At 37.0% G+C, this 22,092-nt stretch overlaps 3 protein-coding genes across 8 annotated transcripts in view; 1 reads left to right on the forward strand and 2 right to left on the reverse strand.

The window, feature by feature from the left end:
• Nucleotides 1-388: 388 nt before the first annotated feature.
• On the reverse strand, nucleotides 389-5,231 carry LOC308506157 (UDP-N-acetylglucosamine transferase subunit ALG13-like). Of its 3 annotated transcripts, XM_081069176.1 has the most exons (3): nucleotides 5,099-5,120; nucleotides 2,984-3,104; nucleotides 1,614-2,397 (listed from the first exon to the last, which is right to left on the reverse strand). In XM_081069176.1, the coding sequence occupies exon 3, from the start codon at nucleotides 2,345-2,347 to the stop codon at nucleotides 1,850-1,852; it is 498 nt and encodes a 165-aa protein (XP_080925302.1). In that variant the 5' UTR covers nucleotides 2,348-2,397; nucleotides 2,984-3,104; nucleotides 5,099-5,120; the 3' UTR covers nucleotides 1,614-1,849. The 3 variants fall into 3 exon arrangements, with proteins under 3 accessions (XP_080925301.1, XP_080925302.1, XP_080925300.1); XM_081069175.1 differs by lacking the exon at nucleotides 2,984-3,104 and having other exon boundaries at nucleotides 389-2,162; nucleotides 5,099-5,231; XM_081069174.1 differs by lacking the exon at nucleotides 2,984-3,104 and having other exon boundaries at nucleotides 5,099-5,217.
• LOC308506159 (large ribosomal subunit protein eL39-like) lies at nucleotides 1,335-1,490 on the reverse strand (the record flags this gene model as incomplete). The annotated part of the gene is made up of 1 exon (XM_081069180.1): nucleotides 1,335-1,490. One exon carries the CDS (start codon nucleotides 1,488-1,490, stop codon nucleotides 1,335-1,337), a length of 156 nt encoding a protein of 51 aa, XP_080925306.1.
• Nucleotides 5,232-5,353: 122 nt separating the features above from the next.
• The window catches only part of PPP4R3B (protein phosphatase 4 regulatory subunit 3B), a 53,030-nt gene continuing 36,291 nt past the window's right edge, over nucleotides 5,354-22,092 (forward strand). For 2 of the 4 annotated variants that reach the window (XM_081069166.1, XM_081069168.1), the window contains exons 1-4: nucleotides 5,474-5,532; nucleotides 5,721-5,950; nucleotides 7,204-7,259; nucleotides 16,627-16,725. In XM_081069166.1, the coding sequence (XP_080925292.1) occupies nucleotides 5,809-5,950; nucleotides 7,204-7,259; nucleotides 16,627-16,725 (297 nt within the window). In that variant the 5' untranslated portion in view covers nucleotides 5,474-5,532; nucleotides 5,721-5,808. Of the gene's footprint in view, nucleotides 5,951-7,203; nucleotides 7,260-16,626; nucleotides 16,726-22,092 lie in introns of all 4 variants that reach the window. The other 2 variants (XM_081069167.1, XM_081069165.1) reach the window with 2 other exon arrangements.

Raw genomic sequence — 22,092 nt, forward strand, 5'->3', positions numbered from 1 at the left:
AAAATTTTTCATAAAAACACCTATCAGAATTGAGAAGGGTGAAAATAGAAAGCCTCACATTTTAAGGACATAAGTCAATGAAACAGAACCCAGTGTACAGAGATTAACACTATTTTTTTAAATACTCAAGAATTTTTTAAAAGTGTAATGAGTCCTCAAAGGACATTTGGCAATGACGGGAGATAATTTTGGTATTCACAACTGGAAGAGAGGGGTACAATATTACTGGCATCTTGTGGGTAGATGCCAGGGATGCTGCTAAACATCCTGTAATGCACAGAATGGCCTCACAACAAAGAATTAATCCAGCCCAAAATGGCAGTGGTGCCAAGGTTTAAAAAACCTGCTCTAGTAATTTAATCTACAAATATTTTGGCACACATGAAATAACTTCTGTACAATCATTTATTGTTTGAAATTGCAAACTATTAGAAATGGTACACATACATAGATGATTTAAATAGACTAGGGTTCATTAGTACAACAGTATGTATACTGCATTATTTATTTTAAAAAAGGGCGGTAGACAGAAATATATACAAATTGTATATGTAAACTATATATAAAATACATATATATCTCAATCCTTAGAGTGGAATTTTTTTTTTGCCCATTATACATATCAGATCATTTATTTGTAAAACTAATTTTATAAATACATAAATTATAAATTCCTCTGTTATAGTACATGATTCAGTACTATTGTGAGAGGGTTCTTAAAAAACAACAGTAAATCCTATCAGCTTAAGTCCTTTTGCTTTACTCTTCTCAAACCAGTAAAACTTTGACATTAGGCAAGATTATTTTGTCACTCTCTATTTCTAGTTTAGAGGAAAAAAGTGAACACATTCACTCCCCTCTATTCTTGAGGATAAAAGTTTCTCCAAATATACGTTAATCTTATTAATTTTTTAGGTAATTATTGAGCTTTTTATTTCAAAGAATATAATCTGTCCTTTTTAATTCTTTAAAAATTTGGTTCCTTGGATTATGAAGCTAAAGATTGACTCCCAAAATTTTTTTACAAGTTTGTTACTATTTCTTTTTCTTATTCTAAGAATCATCAAAATAACTACATTTGAGATTCTTCTCAAAGTTTTAAAATTCAATTAATTTTCTTTTTTGTTTTATTTTTATAAGGCCTCACATATTTATTACTGAACCAACCTACTAGTGCAGAAACATATTAAAGAGAAAACTCATTTTCCTTATTATTTCCCAATAAAACACACCCAACTGTTCAGATAGTAGCGATCTTTTCAGTGCCATGGTTAAGATCCAAGCAATCCTGACACAGCAAAAATATGTGGTGCCATCTCATGTGCGATTATTCCTTATAGACCCAGCCCGGTTCTTCTCCAATGTCTCCTCTTGGAGTTGTACCTGATTTTATTACCAGTTTTCATCCTAATCCTTTGGGGAATGGGCCGATTCTGCTTTTGTTTCTTGGCCAAGAACCGCTTGATCCTGAAAGTCTTGTGAAAAGACATGGCGAGGAAGAGTCAGCCGCACGCATACGATGGCGGCGAATCTCAACTAATTTTCATGATTCCAATTCCATTTGGGATTCTAGGATACAAGCTGTCAATGCTCACTACATATATTTTACTAAAATATGAAGATTGGGGAACAAAATCTAATAAATTTACTAAATTACAATTATGATTTGGACCCAAATGCTAATATTCACACCATAAAATTTTCTAAGATTCTTACAGATGCAGGAAGTTTATTAATATACATTATTCTGCAAACATACATATTTAATTTGATTTAACCACATTCCATAGGTTAGATCTGGGGGGAGTGGGGGGGAGGGGCTGTTTTTCAACTATTGAGAGTTTAGTGTTTATTTTTGTAATCCAACAACTTTATCCAAAAATGCAGAAAATTTTTCTGGCTGGCCAGGAGGAAAACATTTCACTGTTGATAAGTCCACTGACTGTAACAGCCCAAGAAGCGTGCTGCAGGTACAGTAGAAGAGATACCCATCTTTGTGTAGCTGCTTTGCCAATTCCAGCTGATGATTGTTCATCAACTTTTCATTTACAACCACTACAAGTGGTTTTCTTTTTTCCAGAGTCTCCAAACAGCTTCCGGCACCTGCGTGACTAATAACAAGATCTGCTTTCTCAAGGTCTTCTTTCAATGAATCCTTGTACCTGTAAACATCCAGAGTAAATGACTCAGTACTGAATGGTTCAGGCACCACCTTTCCTCTACCTATTTGTAGGACGAGTCGGTTGTAACCAAGGCTCTTGAAGATTTGCAGACTGTCGTGTGCTGACACACACGCAATGAGGTCGTCAAAGCTGGTGGTCCCCACAGTAACAAACACGCACTTCATCCCACAGGTTCTGAAGTCCTGAATCCTTGGAGTCGAATTTTGATGACTGCCTAAAGAAAACAAAACTTTTCTGGGAAAAACACATTGCTGCAGTGCAGTACTGTTCTCTGACCCAAGTAAGCACAGGCCCTGTTTTAGAGGGACCTGCTCTGGCCCTCTAGCCAAGCTTCTCCCCAGGAGGTGATAAGTTCATGAAACCAAGGGATGTGTTCACCTGGAACCCACTCTCCCCTTTTTAGACCATGATCTGGGCATCCTGTAATTCCTCACCCCAAAAGCCAAGCCGGCTTCCAAGGTCTACACAGTGCTCTTTCCAAGTTCTGTCCTCCTGAAGAGTAACCAAGGTGTGGCTATATTCAGGGAGTGTAGACAGGGCTTGGACAGAGGTTGGGGTATCCTATGCGTGCAAATAAGGGCTGTTAAAGTGCAGGACAGAGCTGAGGTGTGAGAAGAGAAGGAAGTCAGACTAAGGGCCCTGGGGGCCAGAGGGAGACAAGTTCTGACTAGGTCAAGAATTCTAGATATGAATCTGGCTTCCGGGTCATTATGAAAATATGTTTGTCGAAGTATACCAAAGGTTGGAGAAGAAAATATATATATATTTTTAGCAGTTTGTTAGCTTGATTTACAACTTACAAATATTTAGACTTATGGCATATGGTCTTCCACTTGTATGCTTGTCCTGAGCTTTGTAAATGTCAATTCCTACAAATGTTAGATGGGCCTGCTGCAGAAGAGATGAGTGAATCCCTGTGACCTAGTGGAAGAAAGAAAAAAAAAAAGAAGAACGTGTGCCTGAGGATCTAGCAAGGGGCAGGCATGAGTCCTAGGTATTTAACTTTGCTCCCTTATTTCTCTGAGCCACCACATCTCAGGGGCTAAACCAGAAAAGAGATTCTGAAGAGAAAATGGGAGGGATGCTTTGAAATACTAGTCAGGTCATTTCACTCCTCAATTCAAAACTTTCCAATGGATTTGCGACTCATCCAAAGTAAAATCCAAGACCCTTCAAAACACCCTATCCCACTCCCAACCTTATTTCTCACCATTTTCCCCCCTTTGCACCCCACTTCAGTCACACCAGTTGCCTTGCTATCCTTCTCCCTCCTTCAGCGAGCCACAGCATGCTAGGCCTTTGCACTTGCCTTTCCAGCTTCCTGCCTCTCTTGCCCTGGGGAAACGTTTGGCTGATAGGTTCCCTCAGAGGACTTCCTTGATAAACACCATTACCCTTCCCTAATTCATTCTCTAACCTTTTGCTGCTCTATTTTTGGTCATAATGTTTATGAATTCCTGGCATATATTTGTTTTATTATTTTCCTACTCTATAACGTAAACTCCATGAGAAGATGGACTTTTTCTATTTTATGCACTGTATAGAACAGTTTCCGGCATATAGGAGTAGTATATGCTCAACAAATACTTGTTGAATGACTGAATCAATTCGGAAAATGACTCATTATTGGACAATTTTGTCCAGTTAGATCTACTTGTAAGCTATTAACCTCTTAACATGTATAACGGTTAAGTTACATCTTTATAATTCTCACCCCTTTAACACATATATAACACATATTTGTTCTTTTAGGCCAGTAGCACATTATCATTTTGTTCATTCACCCCGTCCCTTCAGCCTAGAACACCTTTGCAAGCCAAGCTCCCACTCAGGGATCCTCTGACATCAAGCTCAAAGTTATCTGTGTCACGTTTTCTTTGACCCAAGACAGAAACGTTATTTTCTCTGGGTTCAAAATGCATTTTTTCCACATCAATCATAGCAACTAATGAGCCAATTGTTATGTATAACTACTTGATTCAAGTACATTTTCTAAGGTCCTCTTTAAATTCAAAAAAAGTCCTACGTATCCGGATTTTGAAATTATAATTTATTATTTTTCATCAGGCGCCTGCTCTGTGTAAGGCACTGTCTCGCGTTTTAGTGTACCGCTGAATGGTGTCCACACAGAAGAGCTGATCAAAACAAAAGCACGTTTCGACAGGCCCACAAATTAAGTAATGACTACAATTCCCAAGATGCCCTGCAGAAGCAACGTGTACTTCTGGCCTGGTTTTCACCTTTCACGCTGAGGGGTTGTAAAGAACTGGCGGCTGAACAAACGGAGACGCTTAAAGAACCCGGATTAAAATAAACGACTGCCCAGCGCACGACTGGCATCCCCCGCGGCAATGTTTGACACTGTGATGTTTGACAACGTGAATGCCGAGAGAATTCCTCTTTTGTTTATTCAGCGCAGAAGACCTCCCTATAGATAACGCAAGAAAAGACAAAACTCAAAATTATCAAAACAATGCTCTTAGCTGTGTCAGGAAGGTAACTCCCCGCAAGTTCCCTAAATTTATCTAAAGACTTATTTTCCGAGGTTACAAAAACACAGGAAGGGCACTGTATTTTCAAGAAGTGGGAAGTACGCTTTTCAATGGCCAATTACCAAAAAAACTAGTAACAGTGAAACGCTTTGGCGGGAAACGGGATACCGTCAATACACTTTTTTGTGCGACGTTACAATCACCTGGAGATCCGCCGAACACTTCCTGAGGGGACACTTAAATGTAACAGACTCCACAACGAGTTTTAGTGGATTGCGGGTTACCTTAAAATACTCCAAGGTCCTCTGTCTTCACAGAAAGAGGTTTAAACTATTTTGCTCCCACACGCTAACAGAATGAGCTTCCAATAGGAATGCGAATCCCTTTTTTTGCCCAGGGTTAGCCCGGTCCAAGGGGGCGTACCTTCCAGGTTCGCTTTGCTTTTCCTCAGAGCTGGTTCCCACGACTCGCCGCACGCCGGGTGCAGTCAGCAACAGCACGGAGGAGACTCCACGAGTAAACTCTCGCTGCCCACTCGGAAAGGTCTCATGGCAAAAGGGGCGGGGTTGGGGGGGGGGGAAGGACCGGGAACTCGCGAGAACCACACACAAAACAGCCGAGATCCCGCGCCAGTAGGCGGGGCCGAGAGAGGAAGTTGCAGTTAGGCCCTCCCACCCCGCCTCCCGAGGACGCCGAGCCCTGCAGGCCCGGGGAGCGCAGGCAGCCGCGGAGGTGCCGCGCGTTGGGCTCATCGGCCTCCGTAGCCCCTGCTAGGACAGCCCGTGCGAGCCTGCGGGAGGAGGAAGAGAAAGGCAGGGAGAATCGGGTTACAAGATGGCGGATGTGCTGTAGTTAACGCGGCGGAGGCGGCGGCGGCGGCGGGAGGGCTAGCGAGCTCTGGGGGGCCAAGGGAGGGGAGGGTGGGTGTGTGTGGGGGTGAAGTGAGAGGTAACCGGGACTCCGCGCGGACAGGTCTCGGTGGCTCTCGTTGACCCTTCCCGCGGCTAAACCTTGGGAGTCATGGTGAACTCGGGCCTGTCCGGAGCCGCCGCTGCCGCCGTCTCTCAAGAGTGAAGGGTGCGGACGAGGTGAACGCGGAGGCGGCGGCTGGAGCGGTGGAGACAACAGCCACGATGTCGGATACGCGGCGGCGAGTGAAGGTCTATACCCTGAATGAAGACCGGCAATGGGACGACCGAGGCACCGGGCACGTCTCTTCCACGTATGTGGAGGAACTCAAGGGGATGTCGCTGCTGGTTCGGGCAGAGTCCGACGGTAAGGTTATTGGAACGGTAGGATAGGGGACAGTGCCTCCGGGTTGGGCACAGCCGTGGGGTTTAGGCCCTAGGCCGGGTACTGCTCCTGCCATCTCTGGGGACAGCGCATTGATTTGTGCGTGCACCTCTGTGCGGTGAAAACAAACTACTTTGTCCGGGATTTACCCTGGGTCCGACGCGGATTCCCCGTTCCCCCGCCTACCACCCCTGGTACGGATTTGACCCCTTCCTCTCCAGTCTCTCCTCTTTTGAAGAGAGGAGAGTGGGAGAGCGAGGGGAGAGGGGAGGGGAGACGAGGGATCCCCACTCGTCCTAGGTAGCCGACCCTCCCCCTGCTTAGTTGTTCTTCTTTTACCCATTGTGTGTCTGGTACAGAACGTTTAGTGAAACTTTTCTTTCTGAGTCTTTTTTTTTTTTTTCCTGAACCGATTTTACTTACGAGCCCCAGTTGCCACCGTCGACAGGTGCTGAGGAAAACCACCAGGCACCTTTTAAAGCCCGGGGTTATTGCAGACGGCTGCCACAATACAGGCGCGCACAGGCGCACATGTCTTCAGTCTGAGACCCCTCCAGGCTGCCTTTGTGGGGGTGCTGTGGATCCCTGAGAACCTAAGCAAGTTGGGACACCAAAGCAGAATGCAAACTTCATTGAAACCCCTTTCTCGTAATCTGGACGCCTCGATTTGAACAATTAGGTGCAGCTAGTAGGAAAATAACCTTAGATTTATTTATTCTTGACGTATCTTGTACCCTTGCACTTTCTCTTTTATCGTAAATAGTTATGAACATTTATTTCTACACGAGGTGTCCTTCCTTTTGTTCTTAAGGAGAAAAGGATAAATGCAGTGCTGTAATTTCTCTTTGTGATCCTGTGTAATTTGTTTTACGTGTTGAACTGGACTTACAATAAAATAACTCTGTTGAAAAGACTTCGGCTTCAAGTGGTCATTTAGACCTTAAAATTTTCATTTCAATAAAACTTGAATGGTCATCTAGTCTCCTTATATTCTTGGTCTGAATGTTGATCTTAGATGGATTTTTTTCCTTTAAGGGTTTGTGGGGATAGAATATGTTCTAAATTAAAGATAAAGCCCAGATCTGGAGAGAAAAATGTGAATTGGAATACATGTGATTACTTCAGATGTCTAGCTGAGTGAAGAGAACACTTTTTTTTCAAATGTGGACTGATTGTTTTTTTTCATTCAGGGTCTTATAAATTGAAACTTATAAATATTATTTTTTATCTTTCAGGATCACTACTCTTGGAATCAAAGATAAATCCAAACACTGCATATCAGAAACAACAGGCAAGTAGTTGTTTATCTTTAATTTGAAAGACTTCATCTGTGATCAAGGAAGTGTTATTCTGACAGAGATGGGAAAACTTTCCTGACAAGAATGAACATGTTTGGTACACAAAATTACAAACCATATGTATTTCCCTTGCAGGTTAAAAGTTGCAAACTGAAAAGTGAAAGTTTTTGTATTGGCAGTAATTTATTATCTTTGAACTGAGCCACTGTTGGTTTATATTAGAATACAATGTATTCTTTAGTCTTACTTAACTTACCAGTTAGCCAGGTCTCTGCTATACCCTGTACACTAAGCTTTTTATTCTCATTTAAAGGAAATGGCATACAAGAAAATTCAAAGGGGTACTCTTTAAAGCGAGGAAAGGCTGTTTGTGGTGTGAAATTAGATCCTTTGACTCAAGCAAAGGTAGAGTTTTGAAGTAGAAACATTTAAATCCTATTCTTTGTTGTATATTTTAACATAATAATGGATACTTTACAAAAGTGTACATTGTCGATCATGTAATGTTTTCTGTTAATATTTGTTGTCTTGTTTGGGAAAAGAAAACCTGTGTTGTGTTTTAGCATACCAAATTATTTAATCTGGAAATAGCAGCAGTGATTCAACCTTTTCTTTATTCTGTGAATGTTTTCATTTTTAATATGAGAGATTCAAATTGAAAAATACAGAGAATAATATAATAAGTGTCTGTAATACCAGATTTAACAATGTTAACATAACCATATTTGTTTCAGATCTTTTTGTAATGTTGAACATTGTGGATAGAGTTAAAGCCCCCTTTGTACCCATCTCATTCTATCCATTCTCTATCTTCCCTATAGGTAACTACTATTCTGAAGTTGATGTGTATTATTTCTGTACATGTTTTTATACCTTTCTGCATATGTATGTATCCATGAATAATATGTAGTCTTGTGTGTGTTTTTAAACTTTACACAGTTGATCTCGTACTCTTACATGTATTCTGCAACTTTCATTTTTCATTCGTTATTTTGAAGATATGTTCATGTTTACAATGTAGATCTAGTAGGTTTTTTTAAAAAAACACTGTATAGTATTCTGATGTATGATATACACCTATTAGACACTTGAATAATTCCCAGGGTTTTGTGTGTGTGTGTGTGTGTGTGTGTGTGCCGCGCACATGCTCCCACAATATGTAAAGTGAATATATGGCAGAGATTTTTGAAGGAAAAGATAAATTATTTTAAGATTATATTTATATCATCAATGCCTACTTTCTTCAAAGCCAATGAAAATTTGGATACCCAGGAACAAATACTTCCTGTTGCAAGAATGAAATTATGTCTATTGCACAGCTCATTATTAGTAAAAGTCTTGCTGTTAAATAATTGTTTTGTGTATGCAATACATTCTTAATCAGTTCTTTGAAATATTTTTAAAATTTTCAGTATTAATAGTTTTTGTTTCTCTGCTTAGAAAATATGTCTTTTTTGATGGGGAATCAAATTAAACATTTGTCCTGTGTTGAACACCTGAAGATGTTTCCTATACCTTAGACTTTTTAAGGTAGACGTTTAAGTAAATTTAATTTCTAAGTCAGCCAAGAAAATGGTTACTTTCTGTCTTTGCACTGAATTTTACCAGATAGCCACTTAATGGGTTTTTTTGTTTGTTTGTTTGTTTGCTTGCTTGTTTGTGGGGAAAGAAATACTAATATTTTGTGATCATTTTTTTTTCCTGTCCGCATGAATATGAAATTCTCAGGAACTGTGTTCTTATATGTAACTCCCTACAAATTAGTTCTAATATGGATTCTTCTCACATTGTGTATAAGATCCTTTGGCTGTTGTTACTATTGGACGGATCACATTATGGCAAAGATTTGTGTTTAAAATACCAACATTAGTCCCAAAATACACAGTTCTGCGAATACTTTAGACACTTTGGGATATAGTTTTGTGTGTGATGTTACTCCATTGGAAAACTAAAGTGTTGGAGAAAAAAAAATCTTAAAAAAATTTTCATGCCATTGGGAAAATGTTTTCTGTAATTAGTCACATTCAGATAATATACTATTGGGCTTTTTTTATATATTTCTAATTGAAGTACTTTTACTAAATGACAGAATATAAGAACTCTTTGGCAATGACAATATGGAAAAGCTTTGTATGTAAGAATGATAAACCTGTGTAAATAGGGCCACTTGTTGATTTTTGTTTAAATTGAGTGAACTTTTCTAATAGAACTCAGAGAGCCTTTTAGAAGTTATGTTAAACTGAGTTTCTTTGTAATATATAATGATTTTTCATATTTTCACCAATATCTTGTTCAGTTTGCACTTTTTACCAAGGTACACAAATTGAGATTTCCAAACACATTGCTGTTTTCCTGTGTTCATTAGAATTATCTTTTTTTTAATGTCATCATTTAAGTTATTCAATAAATTAGTCTAGAAAATTATTCATTTCCAAAATTTATTAAGTATATTGATGCTTAATGGGTTTTTAATAAAATAAGACATTCATAGTTTATAGGGTGTTTTACTGTATCAGAATACATTGAATAAATGCAGAGAGTAATATTTAACATTCTTCCTTTAACATTACAATTCTAAAATGAGCTATGTAATGAATTGTGTGTTTAAAATAAGTTAGAATGAGTTGAGTTGAATGTCATATACTCAATATCTGTAGGTCACCATGATTCACGTCACTTTCTTGCTTGTTGTGGACAATATTGAAATAGTTAATGGGAAGAAGGTAATACTTAATGCTAAAGAAGCCAATAAACTTAAGTGTTTAAATAAACATATTGGAAGGGGAAGAGAATGATTATACGATGGAACATGAAATAAAGTGCCTGATGATGTGTGTCAAAATTTTAAGTTATTTAGAATCAGTCCTGCTGATCTTGACTAAATCAAAAGCAGAATCACTGGGATGTGTACCTTTTATATTTAACACAAATTGTTTGTTAATTGGGTTTAGGAGAGAGGTATAGGGAAGTTCTCATCCTTGGTTTTATTGAGAGACAAGACATAACAGGTGAAACAATTACAGAATGATAATAAAATAGCTGGTAAAGTGTTTTCACCAAGTCCTCACTGAAAGTCCATGAAAGAGTTTCACAGATAAGGCAACTAAGGCACAAAAAGGTTTAAGTTTCTTGACTAAGATTGTATAGCTGGTATGTACCAACACAAAATGTTATAAAAAGCAACTTGTATTACAGACTTGGGCAGTAGAAAATTAGAGAAGGGAGAGATTGATTTGAGCCAGAATCATTAAGAAAAACTTCCCTCTCCTTGGTGGTATCTGCTGAAGGAACTGATAGGGAAGGAAATGGTACACCTGATACAAAAGGTATTAAGCCTATTTGCAGCCTGGGTTTCTTATTTGACAGCTTGATTTGCTAAACAAAAGGGAGCCATTATAGGTTCTTGAGTGGGGACTTAACATGACGAAAGTGATACTGGGTTTAGGAAGCCAGGGTGGCAAAGTCATGAATAATGAATTGGGGGTGGGGAAGAAAACGAGCTTTAGGCAGCAAGCTTTTGCAATAACTCAGATACAAGAAAATGAAAGTATGTTTCAGTGTAGTAAGTGGAAAGAAGGAACAGAGCTCCAGTATATTTTCAAGAAAGTGCTGGAAGATTGGTGAATGATTAAATATGAAAGAGAAAGAATCAAAGATCACTGGTAGTGTTTTTGATTCTTGGGACCAGGAAAATGATGGTTTTCTCCAGCAACTGGGAAGTTACGACAACAGATTTATATTAATAATTTGGTTAGAGGGTTGTTTATTTTAAAACACTTTTTTTTTTTGAAAGGTTATACATTCACATTCAAAATTCAGACTGTTTGGTGAAGTCTCTTTCCCTCCCTGGACTCTGTTCGTAGTTTCCCTTGCTAGAAGATACCACTGTTAACAGTTTCTTGTATCTCTTCCCAGAGGTTTTATGTATATGTAAACAAACACTCAGTCACATATATTTCTCTATGTTATTGGCATAAATGATAGCACACAATATATTTTTCTGTGCCTTGCTTTTTATCATTTAGGCTTTGAAGTGATTGTAAAATATATAGAAAGGTCTTAAAATGAACATGTGGCACTAGAAATACAGTAAGAGTTCGTTGTAGAAGATTCTAATTTGAGAATCATTAAATGCTATTTTTAGCTACAAGAGGAGACCTTTGAGGGAGTAGAGGTAAATTGAGAAAAGAACAGAGCTTAAGACAGCCTTGTTTAATTGTCCACATTAACTCTTTCATCCATTAATGCTTGGTTGGGTGCTGCTTATGGGTTGGTCACTATCTTTAGTTTGGATTTTTAAAGTGCAGTTTAAAACTTGAAGAGTTTTCAGCAGAGGAATGACGATCCAAAATAGCAACACCAATCTCTGAAATTAAAGAGTGCCAGTAACTGGGACAGGGTACTAGTTGGGAGATTGCAGCATAGTCCAAGCAAGAGATAATCTTGAAACAGGTTAGCAGTGATTGGAAGAGATAGATGGATTTGAGATATATATTAAAGATAAAATTGACAAGGTATAATTCCGGATTAGGTGTTTAGTCACCAGGAAGAAGGAAGATTCAGTAAATAGGAGAATACGCAATTGGAAAAAGTACAGAATCAGGAAAATGTGTTGTCTTCAAACCAAGGGAGAACAGAATTTTGGTGAGGGAAGGATGGCCAGTCAGCAAATGGCTATTTCATATTCTGCAAGAGAGAGATTAAGAATATTTTAGGTTTTAGTTAGAAGAATGTCCACTGAGGGGAAGGTATGGATGAAAAGGATCATGTATTGTTTCTACCTCTTAATTGGCAAACTTACCCAATAAAATGAGGATGTTGGGGTTTAGCCTGACAGTTATTGTGGGGAATGGACTAACGAGTATATAGGAGAGAAAGAGATGGTTATAATTGTGAATGCTGCATTAAAATGACAGCATGAATTTGTAATGAGTAGAGTTCATTCTGCACACTCAACTATATTGATCAAGTGCATGAGTAGAAGATGTGAATTATTAGGTTTGAGAGATTGGGTGGGGTGATGGGTAGCGATGTGTTTTGGGTGGTTTGGAACAGGACCAAGGAGGAAGGACCAAGGGTGTCAGATGGAAACAGGTCTTTCTTATTTAGGGGTTTAAGGAGATGCCTAGATAAATATAATACCACAGGGAAGACTCTTGGGAAGCAACATTGTTAAGAACATTCTGGTTTTTTTAGAATTTGTTCACATTTGTACTGTGGCATAGTAGCAGGAACATGGATTTAATTTCATCATTTCTAGCTATGTGATTTTGAGCAAATTTTCTCTGAACCTCATCTTTTAAATGGAGATACTACCTATCTCATAGAATAGTTGTGAATTAATGTACGAAAAATACTTTAGCACATAAGTTCAGTGAGAGAACTATATTCATAATATTATAATAACTTGATGTAGGCAGCGTTTTCCTCTTTTCCAGTGAAAAAAGGAAGATCAAAGAGGTTAAATAAATACTTCAATGAAAGTCACATCAACAGTGGACAGTGAACCTTTGAGTTGAATTCAGGTCCTAATTCTAGTTGAGGATTATTCCTCTTGTGTCCAATTATATCACAGATTTGTTTAAGATATTACTACTGTTTCTAAATTAAGTCATCATGTCTATCTTAGACAACGTGTCATATACTGTATTTTAAAAATCTATCTCAGAAAGACTTTAGGTCAATTATTAGGAACTCCTGGAGAGTCAGGTGCTGCATTATTTTTCTGGTTAATCTCGTTTTCAGACTTTTAAACTGATTCTGCATCTGCAAATTAAATTCTATAAACCTGCTGATATTTCTATTTGTTTTCCTTTTTTAAAACATAAGTATTCCTTTTGAAAAACTTCAGCTCTGTCTATTGAACTTTGTCAGTGTCATTAGGAGCAAAGATGGGTTAGTCTGGCAGACAGTAGTATCTCAAATATTTCATGACTGGAATTTATTCATGTTAATGAAGTAGATCAGTACTGGAGAAGAAAACTGAGACAATCCATTGGTTTGTTGGATCCTTCTAAATGTGTCACGGATGCCTTTGTGGGTATGATATAAAAACTGGAGACACTTTCTCCCAAAAAGATGTGGTACACCGTGTTTTAGATACAATTTTAAGGTGTCATTTAGACTCTGAATTAAGAACCTCTGATTTAAGCAGTATACAACTCAGTAATGTGCTTTTAATACATAAGATTGAAAGTAATTTCTTATAATAATACCACATTCCAAGAACCTGATTCAGTAAAGACTAAATTGTCAAGCTTCTCCAGCTCATGTCTTACTCCATCCTGGACTTGGACATATCACCTTTATTTTTTTCAAAGGATCAGATCAAATATAACTGACTTTTTCTGTTCTCCCTGCAAGCTCATTTTAAATCTGATTTCCATGGGAACGTAATGGTGATTAAATGTTTTAGTTAGTCGAGGAAGGAAAGAAAACCCTAAACTTCTCTTGGTTTAAACTAAGGCATTAATAACATCCTAAAGATATGTATGCCATGCACAGATGAGCAAAAAATATATAACAAAGCACAGTGGGTGAATACAGACCTTACTGGGCAATATTGAGCTTGGCTCTCTCTAGGCTTTTTGGATACGTAGGAAACCCTGCCACTTGACACCTTTCATTATGTTTTAAATATTTTTGTGTCAACTCTCCTCTCTCATCTTGGAGCTTTTACTCTGAACCTTGGCATAACCAGTTCTAAGGAGTGCTTCTTTGGGGCATATGTTTTACTGAGACAGTAGGGTGTGGGGGAGGGGGAGAAGGAAGGATGGGGTTTGTCATCCATTTGGAGTAGATGCATAGAGCTGGAAGGTGCCTACTCTGATGGCACTTCCCTATTCTATGTTAACCACCTACAGATACACTTAGGTCAGGTTTTCAAATTTGACTTACCAGAAGAATTGCATGGGACCCTTGTTAAAAATAAGGATTGTTGGGCTTCACTCCAAATCTGTCCCCAAAGGAATGATATAGGAATCTGTATTTTAACCGTCTCCCAAAGTCAGTCCTGAGCATTGAAAAAGAATTCTGAATATAAATCCTGTTTAGTTTCAGGGATTTTGACTGGCTTATTTTACATTAAGAATGGAAGGAAAGAACAAAGATGATGAAGACAGGGACTCCGTTACCTTAATTCAGACTTTATTGCTTACTTGGACCTTCTCTCAAAAGGCAGATTGGAACCAAAATGGAAAGGGCCTTGGATGCCTAAATTAAGGGTTTTGAATTTCATTCTCTTGTACTAGTGATCTCAAGAATGGAGTGCACAGTATGAAGCATTGGGATTTAAGAAGAAACCTGTTTTCAGAAATTGAGTTTTGCTAATATTTAATAAAGACAGGTAGTCAAGTCAAAAACATACATGATATTCTGAGAGAAGAGCAACATTTCCATGAAGTGTTCCCCACCTTGAATTGTGAATTGTAGCCCGTCCTAGAGATAAGTTACAGATATTTTCCAATTTAACCTGTAACCCTAAGAAAATGAACAAGTGTCTTTTAAAAGGTTGAAAACAGTATTGTATGTAAGTGCAAGTGAACAAGATAATGGTCAAACTGACATTTACACTCAGTGTAATTGGTCTGTCGGCCAAGTGACAAAGCAGAAACGATAGAATCTTATAAAAAGTCGCCCTTCCCAAAAAATTCAGAATTATTTAAAGGATGATGTTAAATATGGATTTTATCTACTGTCAATTATAGCTGTACTGTGCCCTAAGTGTATATTGAGTCTTAAAATGCCAACTGATTATGGTATGCAGACATAATTCAAACATTTAAAAATTTGCTTGTTTTATCTTTATGTAAATATTTTTATTTCTGTTTTAGTTGTATATTTTTTTAAAGTATCGCTATACTAATATTATATTCTTGTATATACTGTATAAGTAATTTGAGGCACACCGTTAAAAAAAGTTTTTGAGATCACTGTTCATGAAACTATTGTGAGGAGGGCTCTAAAATGATGACTCAGGGAGTGAAGAAAGTACAGAGAGCCTGAGTGGGTGCCTTAGCGCCTTAATCTAAGTAGCACTATTTTTATCTTTTTTGTCTATGTGGAGATTTTTAGTAAATTTTGTTTGTATAAAGAATTCTGGTTTTTTTAAAAAAGATTTCAAAACCTCTGTAAATGGTGGGAGCCACTGAAAGTTTTTAAACAAAAGAGTTACCTGATAAAATTTTAGAATACCTGATGGCAAATTTCCCTTCCAAGAAGTGTGGTCAGACAGAAGCTAGAAAACAGATTTCCAACTGTTCTTACCTGATTACACAGCAAATAACTATTTATCTGGTGCCTGGAATAATTAATGGATATTTTTCATTTACTGGTTAAAGCTACCAAAATACTGAAATGTTTTTATTTTGAAGACTTTGTCTTTATTAATCGGGGGTTCACTTTTAGTTTTATTTTTTAATATAAGGTCAGAGGAACAATTGTTAAATATAAGGTATTTTTTTAGATTATATTTTTGGTAATTAGGGTACAAATATGCATTTTTTTGAAAACCAGAGTTTTCAAAGTTTATTAAACTTTCATTATTATGCATCCTAAAAAGGTTTTCATTTCATTTGTTTCGGTGATTTTAGTGTTTAAACGTGTGTGTGTGTGTGTGTGTGTGTGTGTGTGTGTGTATTTTTAAACCCAAATCTTAGTTTTTTAGTAAAGGGGTTAACAACTTTTTCCTAAAAGCATAACTAACCTTTTGATAGGGATATAATTAAGGACATTCTGGGAAAGCACTTACCTGAACCTGGGGTTATTAATTTTTTACAACAATTCGCTGCTGAACTAGCTGCTATTGTAATACAGATAAAGCAAGTATCTTCATTTCACTGTTGTTTTGCATTCCTTAATATCCTTAAGGCTTTTCCAGATTTGGGGGAAAAAAAGGCAGAATTAAAAAGTTGTTAGCCTATATGCAACCAGTTGACAACCAACTTAAAGGGAAAAATAAACTTGTAGGTGATAGGTGGTTAGTGAGTGGAACAGCTGACTTTCTGGAAACAATAGGAAATAGATGATTAGAATGACTTACAGTTTGGCCAAGAATGGCTAGTTTCCATTAAACATTATCTTGGTAACATGAGCCTGAGCCTGCTAACCTGTTTTAATATTTTTTGTTTCAGAAAATTGTTCAGTGTCACTTTTAGTACCAAAGCTATTTTTTTATTGCAAACAGTATGTTACTAAAGTTTCAAAGTATAATAAAGTATATGATGTCTAATGTACATTAGTTGAACTTATCAGGAGTCATTTGTCATTGCTATGCTGTTTTCTGTTTCTTTAGTTTTTACTTACATTTTGTAGTTATTTGTTTTCTAGTGTGATGATGCAGAAATTTTTGTTTTTAAACAGGATACATTAATTGTTTGGTCAGAAGCTGAAAACTATGATCTGGCTCTAAGTTTTCAGGAAAAAGCTGGCTGTGATGAAATCTGGGAAAAAATTTGTCAGGTAAGTATCTTTGAATAATATTTAACTTTTGTTTGTATACATTCTTGAATTTTTTTTTTCCTTTTACCTAAAAGATGTGTATTATAATGTTGAGAGATAATGTCTTCATGTGAGGTTTTGGTTACCTAACCTGGAAATTTATATTTCACAGCAAATTCTTTTCCTTAAAATAAAAAACAAATGTATCGTAGTTTTGTTTACCGCTTTAGATTTTGATGGCATATATTCACAATTAATACCCTGCAAAATATCAAGATATTTAAAAATAAATAAATAAATAAATAAATATGTCCTAAGGCTTCTAGATTTTAACTATTTGGTCACCCATTTGCCTAATGTTTGTGAGTACTGTGTACCTGACACTAATGATCAAAATGCTCAGGATTTCAACTCATGAAGAACTTAGAGTTTAGCAGGATACAGGATAGGTGGTAACTCAAGTAACTGGAAATTTTTTTAATAAAGTTTTTGTTTTAGAATTTTCAAATTTACAGAAAATCTGAGCAGGAAATATAGGGAGCGTTTCTATATACTCCCTTTCCTGACATCTTCCCCCTTCCCCGTTTCCCATGTTATTAGCATCTTATTAGTATGATATACTTGTCACAGTTAATGAACTTTTCATACATTTATTATTATTCATCATTATTCACACATTATTATTAGCTAAATTCCATTCTTTATTCAGATATCATCAGCTTAAAACCCAGTGTCCTGTTTCTGTTTCAGGATCCCATTCAGGATTCCATGTTACATTTAATAGCTATGTCTCCTTCTCTGACAGTTGGCAACTGGATTTTAAATTAATCATAACATTCATTTTAACTACCGTTTTCTGTAAACAGAGATCACTGTTTCAGTGGTTGCTTTGTGTGATATTCTGTTACAATATTTTTTGACTATTGTCATTTTCACTTACATCAGCTTTGCTCTTTAATGATTCTTATTACTGAAGTTTCTTCAGTTAGTTTTATGCATCTGTCTACAATTATTTTTTTCCTTGGTCCTCACAATAACAGTGCCACACACTGTAATAAAGTAGCCCAAGAAAGTGTTGTGTGAACATTCTGATTCCATATGAAGCTTATTTGATGTGTGGCTCTAAATCACTAAACTTTTCTTAACTGGGAGTAGATGGTTTCTTTATTTCCTATCTCATATATTACTATGTGTTATATATTGCTAGAGCATTATTAGTATACATTATTAAATAGAAGAATTCCAGTTGAACAGTTGAAAACACTAAGTAAATATGATTTTGCTTTAGTTTGTATAATATGCATAGAATATAATCCAAATTGTTTTATCATTTCACCTTTGGTTTTGCCTATTTTTAACCTGTATATTTGGTGATGATAAGAAAGTCCTAATTTTTATCCTTTTTTTTCTCATGTGTGCTCCAGGGAATTGAGATTTAATTTTATGTTTGCAAAGTTTTTGTAAAGTGAAACGTAAGACCAAAAAATGAACGCTATTGCAGACTTTACATGGCAGTAAACACTTGCTGTTCTATTCTTGATTCAGTAAACTTAAATCATGCATTCATCCATGAAGTATGGGAAAAACTGGTCCATGAAAATAATGAAAGCATAATCAAGAATATAAAACTTTAAAAATAAAAAAAGATAACTTTAATGTTTATAAGGCTGTTTAGAATATTAATAGCAGTATATAAAGACGAGCGTTTTATGTTATAAATTCCTGAAAAGTGACATTTTGTATTCTACCCTCCTCCCATACCAGCATTGCAACTGTACATGTGTATTTAAAGAATGAATGAATGAAACAGAAGAGAAACATCTTTTTCAGAACTAAGATGGTGATTTATATTTGTGCTAGAACATAAATTTATATGGTGGATAATATTTTGTGGTAATCAGTATATTACCTTGTCCCATTTCTACCCTCCCCACACCTCAGCACCTACTATTTAATATATCTTCTTGGACATACATATATTCTTGAAGACTTTGTACATGTGTCCTAGAAATTTTTCCTGAAATTTAGTTCTCACTTTTCACTCATGTAATTCAGAAGGTTCCCAAGACCACTCTCAGGTTCACTTAATTCACCAGAAAGACTTACAGAATTCTACAAAGCTGTTATAATCATCATTTCAGATTATTACAGCAAAATAATACAAATTAAAATTACCTATGGGAAAAGGCTCATAAGACAGGGTCTATAGGAGGGTTTCAGGCATGAACTTTCAGTTTTCTCAGGATAGCTGCGCATACAGCACTTACTTCTTTCAGCAAGGAGTGTGGCAGCATGTACAGAGGATTGCTGACCAGAGAAACTTACCCGTACCTTTGTGTCTAGCATCTCGTTGGCGGTTAGTCATAGAAGCGGGCTGACTGCCCACATAGCTGCCTTTAGTTTCCAGCACTTTGGAGGTTGACTTCCACCATCAACCACATAGAATATGTGGCATATTCTAAGGCCTTCAAGTTCCAGGTAAACAAAAACACTTATCAGACAGCATGTTCACAGTGGTTAGAAGTTACCTCCCCGGAGCTACGCAAAGGCCAAACCTTTCTCTGGACAACATTATTAATCCTTTACTGCAAAGGCCACTCCTCACCCTTGGCTAAGACTCTTACAGCAAAATAACCATATTTGTCTAAGTGTCTGCATTTAATATAGTGTTTATATGACAGACAGAGCAATAGTGTCAGTATGAATATGTCCAACTTTTGGAGGAGCCAGTCTGGGATAAAGATAGATTTTTTAAAAAACAGCTACTTTGTCCTATAAAACCAGTAATTTGATTGTTCATTTTCCTCCTTGATCAACTGCGATTTGTACTTTATGATAAACATGCACAGAACTGTTTAGCATAGAAATTAGTTGATAGTTAACAAAATTCACTTCCTCAGGCTAGTCATTTTCTATCAGCATTACATGCTGAGGAGTCTTTAACTCAATCTCCTAATGTAATTGATCATCAATGTAGTATTATAAGGCTTATGTACAGGTAGTGAAATCAATAATGCCAGTGTTCTTCCATGTTGCATTATGATAGTAGGTATAACCTGAAAAGTAAGAATCAATAGCTACTGGCACATTACTAGAATCCCACTTACTCCTGAATAGTTGATTCAGTTCATCATCATATTGTATGACCAAATGTTTCCCAGAGTGGTGTCACTCATCAGGTTTATTTACAGGCCCCCATTTGACCTTGTCAAGTTCTGAGAGCAGTGCTGGTCTTGGTAAACATGCGACTTCACCCTTCCAGGCATCTGGTATACTTAAACTAAGAGAATATCATCTCTTACTCTAAGCCTTTCTTGAGGCATCAGTGTTAATTGGATTTCCTTCATTGCTTTACCTATGTATTCATTCCTTTGCCCTCATTTACTATTTCTCTTCCCCATTTGTCATTGATTTTTATCCAGACTTTTCCACCTTTGGAAGGGATTTTAGATTTGGCCACTGATGGTTCAGCAAGGTTAATTTTTTTACTGCACAACTCAGTACTGTACTTTCAAGATATATGCATGTTGCTGAATATACATTTAGTTTATTGTTCTTAACAGCATGGTATTCCACAGAAACTGTACATTATGTTTTATTTTTCAGTTCTGGGAGGTCACTGCTGACCTTTGAAAAAAACAGTTTCAATTTCAGTAAAAACCATATTACTCAGTCATTTTTTAACCTCTTATGATGAGAAAGTAGAACTCTCTGAAAAAGTTTAACGCTCAGAGAACTGTAAGTATCGTAGGGGAATAGCGAATGATAGAACTAAAAGAACCCTTGGAAAGGCAGAAGTTACAAAAACAAGAGCGAAGATAATTGATATCTTTTGAGCTTTTAGAAAGCATAAAGTCAAAAGTACATATCTAGTAAATTTTAACATCAGAAAATGGTGGAGACATTTTCTTTGAAACACATGAAATGGGTGACAGTAAGTTGTGAGATGGAGAAGAATGTTAGAGGAAGTTGAGTACTGATGATAGCCTCTTCTTTTCAAAGGAAAGAAAGTCTTCTGAGACTTAAAGAGGAAAGTAATAGTGTTTAACACTTGAAAAGGAAAAAAAGGAAAAGCACAGCTATAAGGGAATAGGAGTGTGGAAAAGAGAAATTTTCATTGAGAACCTTATTGATAGTATGGGTATATTGTGAACCCATTCAGCACAGTTAGTTGACTGACTTTAACGATGTTAAAGTCAAATTATACTGTACTAGCAAAAATCCTAAAATTTCAGTAGTTTATCACAACAAAAGTTTGTTTTTCCCTAATGCTGTTTGACCAGTGAGGGACGGGGTTAGAGGGGAAGGGACTGTGCTCACCAGAGCCACTCAGGAACCAGCCAGATTGATAGAGAGTTCATTTTAATACTTCCAAGATCATTGTAAAGTGGGAAGGAAAGGTGGCAAATCAGAGCACTCACTGGCTGTTAAAATTTTCTGCCCAGGAGTTACACATGGTTGGCTCACATTTCATTGACCAAAGCAAGTCACACAGCTACATCTAACTTCAGGAGGCAAAGAACTCATGTGCCCCCCAAAGGGAGAGAACCAGAACTACATGGTGGACAGCACTACTGACAACTAAATAGACACATAGACGCTTGGGTTGATGTGGGATTGACAGATAAAATCAACGAAAGTTAAGTTTAGGAGAGAATCCAGGAAGCTTGTAAGGATTAATGCTAGATAAAACAGAAATAAATAAGCCATAATCTAGTAAATGCTACTGGAACTATACTTTTATTCTTAAGCATCTGCAAACTATATTCATTTGAAGTGTAAGTTAACTCCTCTGATTCCCTCAATCTTCCTTTATAACCTCTGATTCCTCTTCCTGTTTCTTCCCCACCTCACACTGCACCTCTTTCTCTGGTTACTATCAGAGTCTTCTGACTTTTAACTGTTGCCCTAATACCAAATCTCTATCTTCTGTCCTATTCTTTTCCCTAAGTAGTAGGCCCCAGTTTTTAGTTGTCAGCTGGATATTCAAACACTCAAACACAGTAAAACTGAACTCTTACTAACCATTCCACTCCCATGTTCCCAGTTTTTGTTAAATGAGCCATAACCTTCCTAATGACAGGTTTAAAACAATGGGGTCACTTGTGCTTCCTTCTCTCTTCTGTAGCTAGCCCTCACCTGTCCCACCATTACTATCCAAACTCAGTTGTTTGTGTGCACTTTGAAATGACACCCTGATTTATCTGTGTTCTCAACTTTATCCCATACAACTGATACCAGGTGAACTTTCTAAAGAACAGTCCTGCACATTCACTTCCTTGCACAAAAATCCAAGTGTTTTAGCTTGACATTCCACGACTGGACTTCAGTCTACATTTCCTGTTTTGCTCTTTCCCATATGTATGTCACATATATTCATCTCTGCCC

The sequence above is a fragment of the Rhinolophus hipposideros genome (assembly GCF_964194185.1).
Source record: "Rhinolophus hipposideros genome assembly, chromosome: 12".
NCBI lineage: Eukaryota > Metazoa > Chordata > Mammalia > Chiroptera > Rhinolophidae > Rhinolophus > Rhinolophus hipposideros.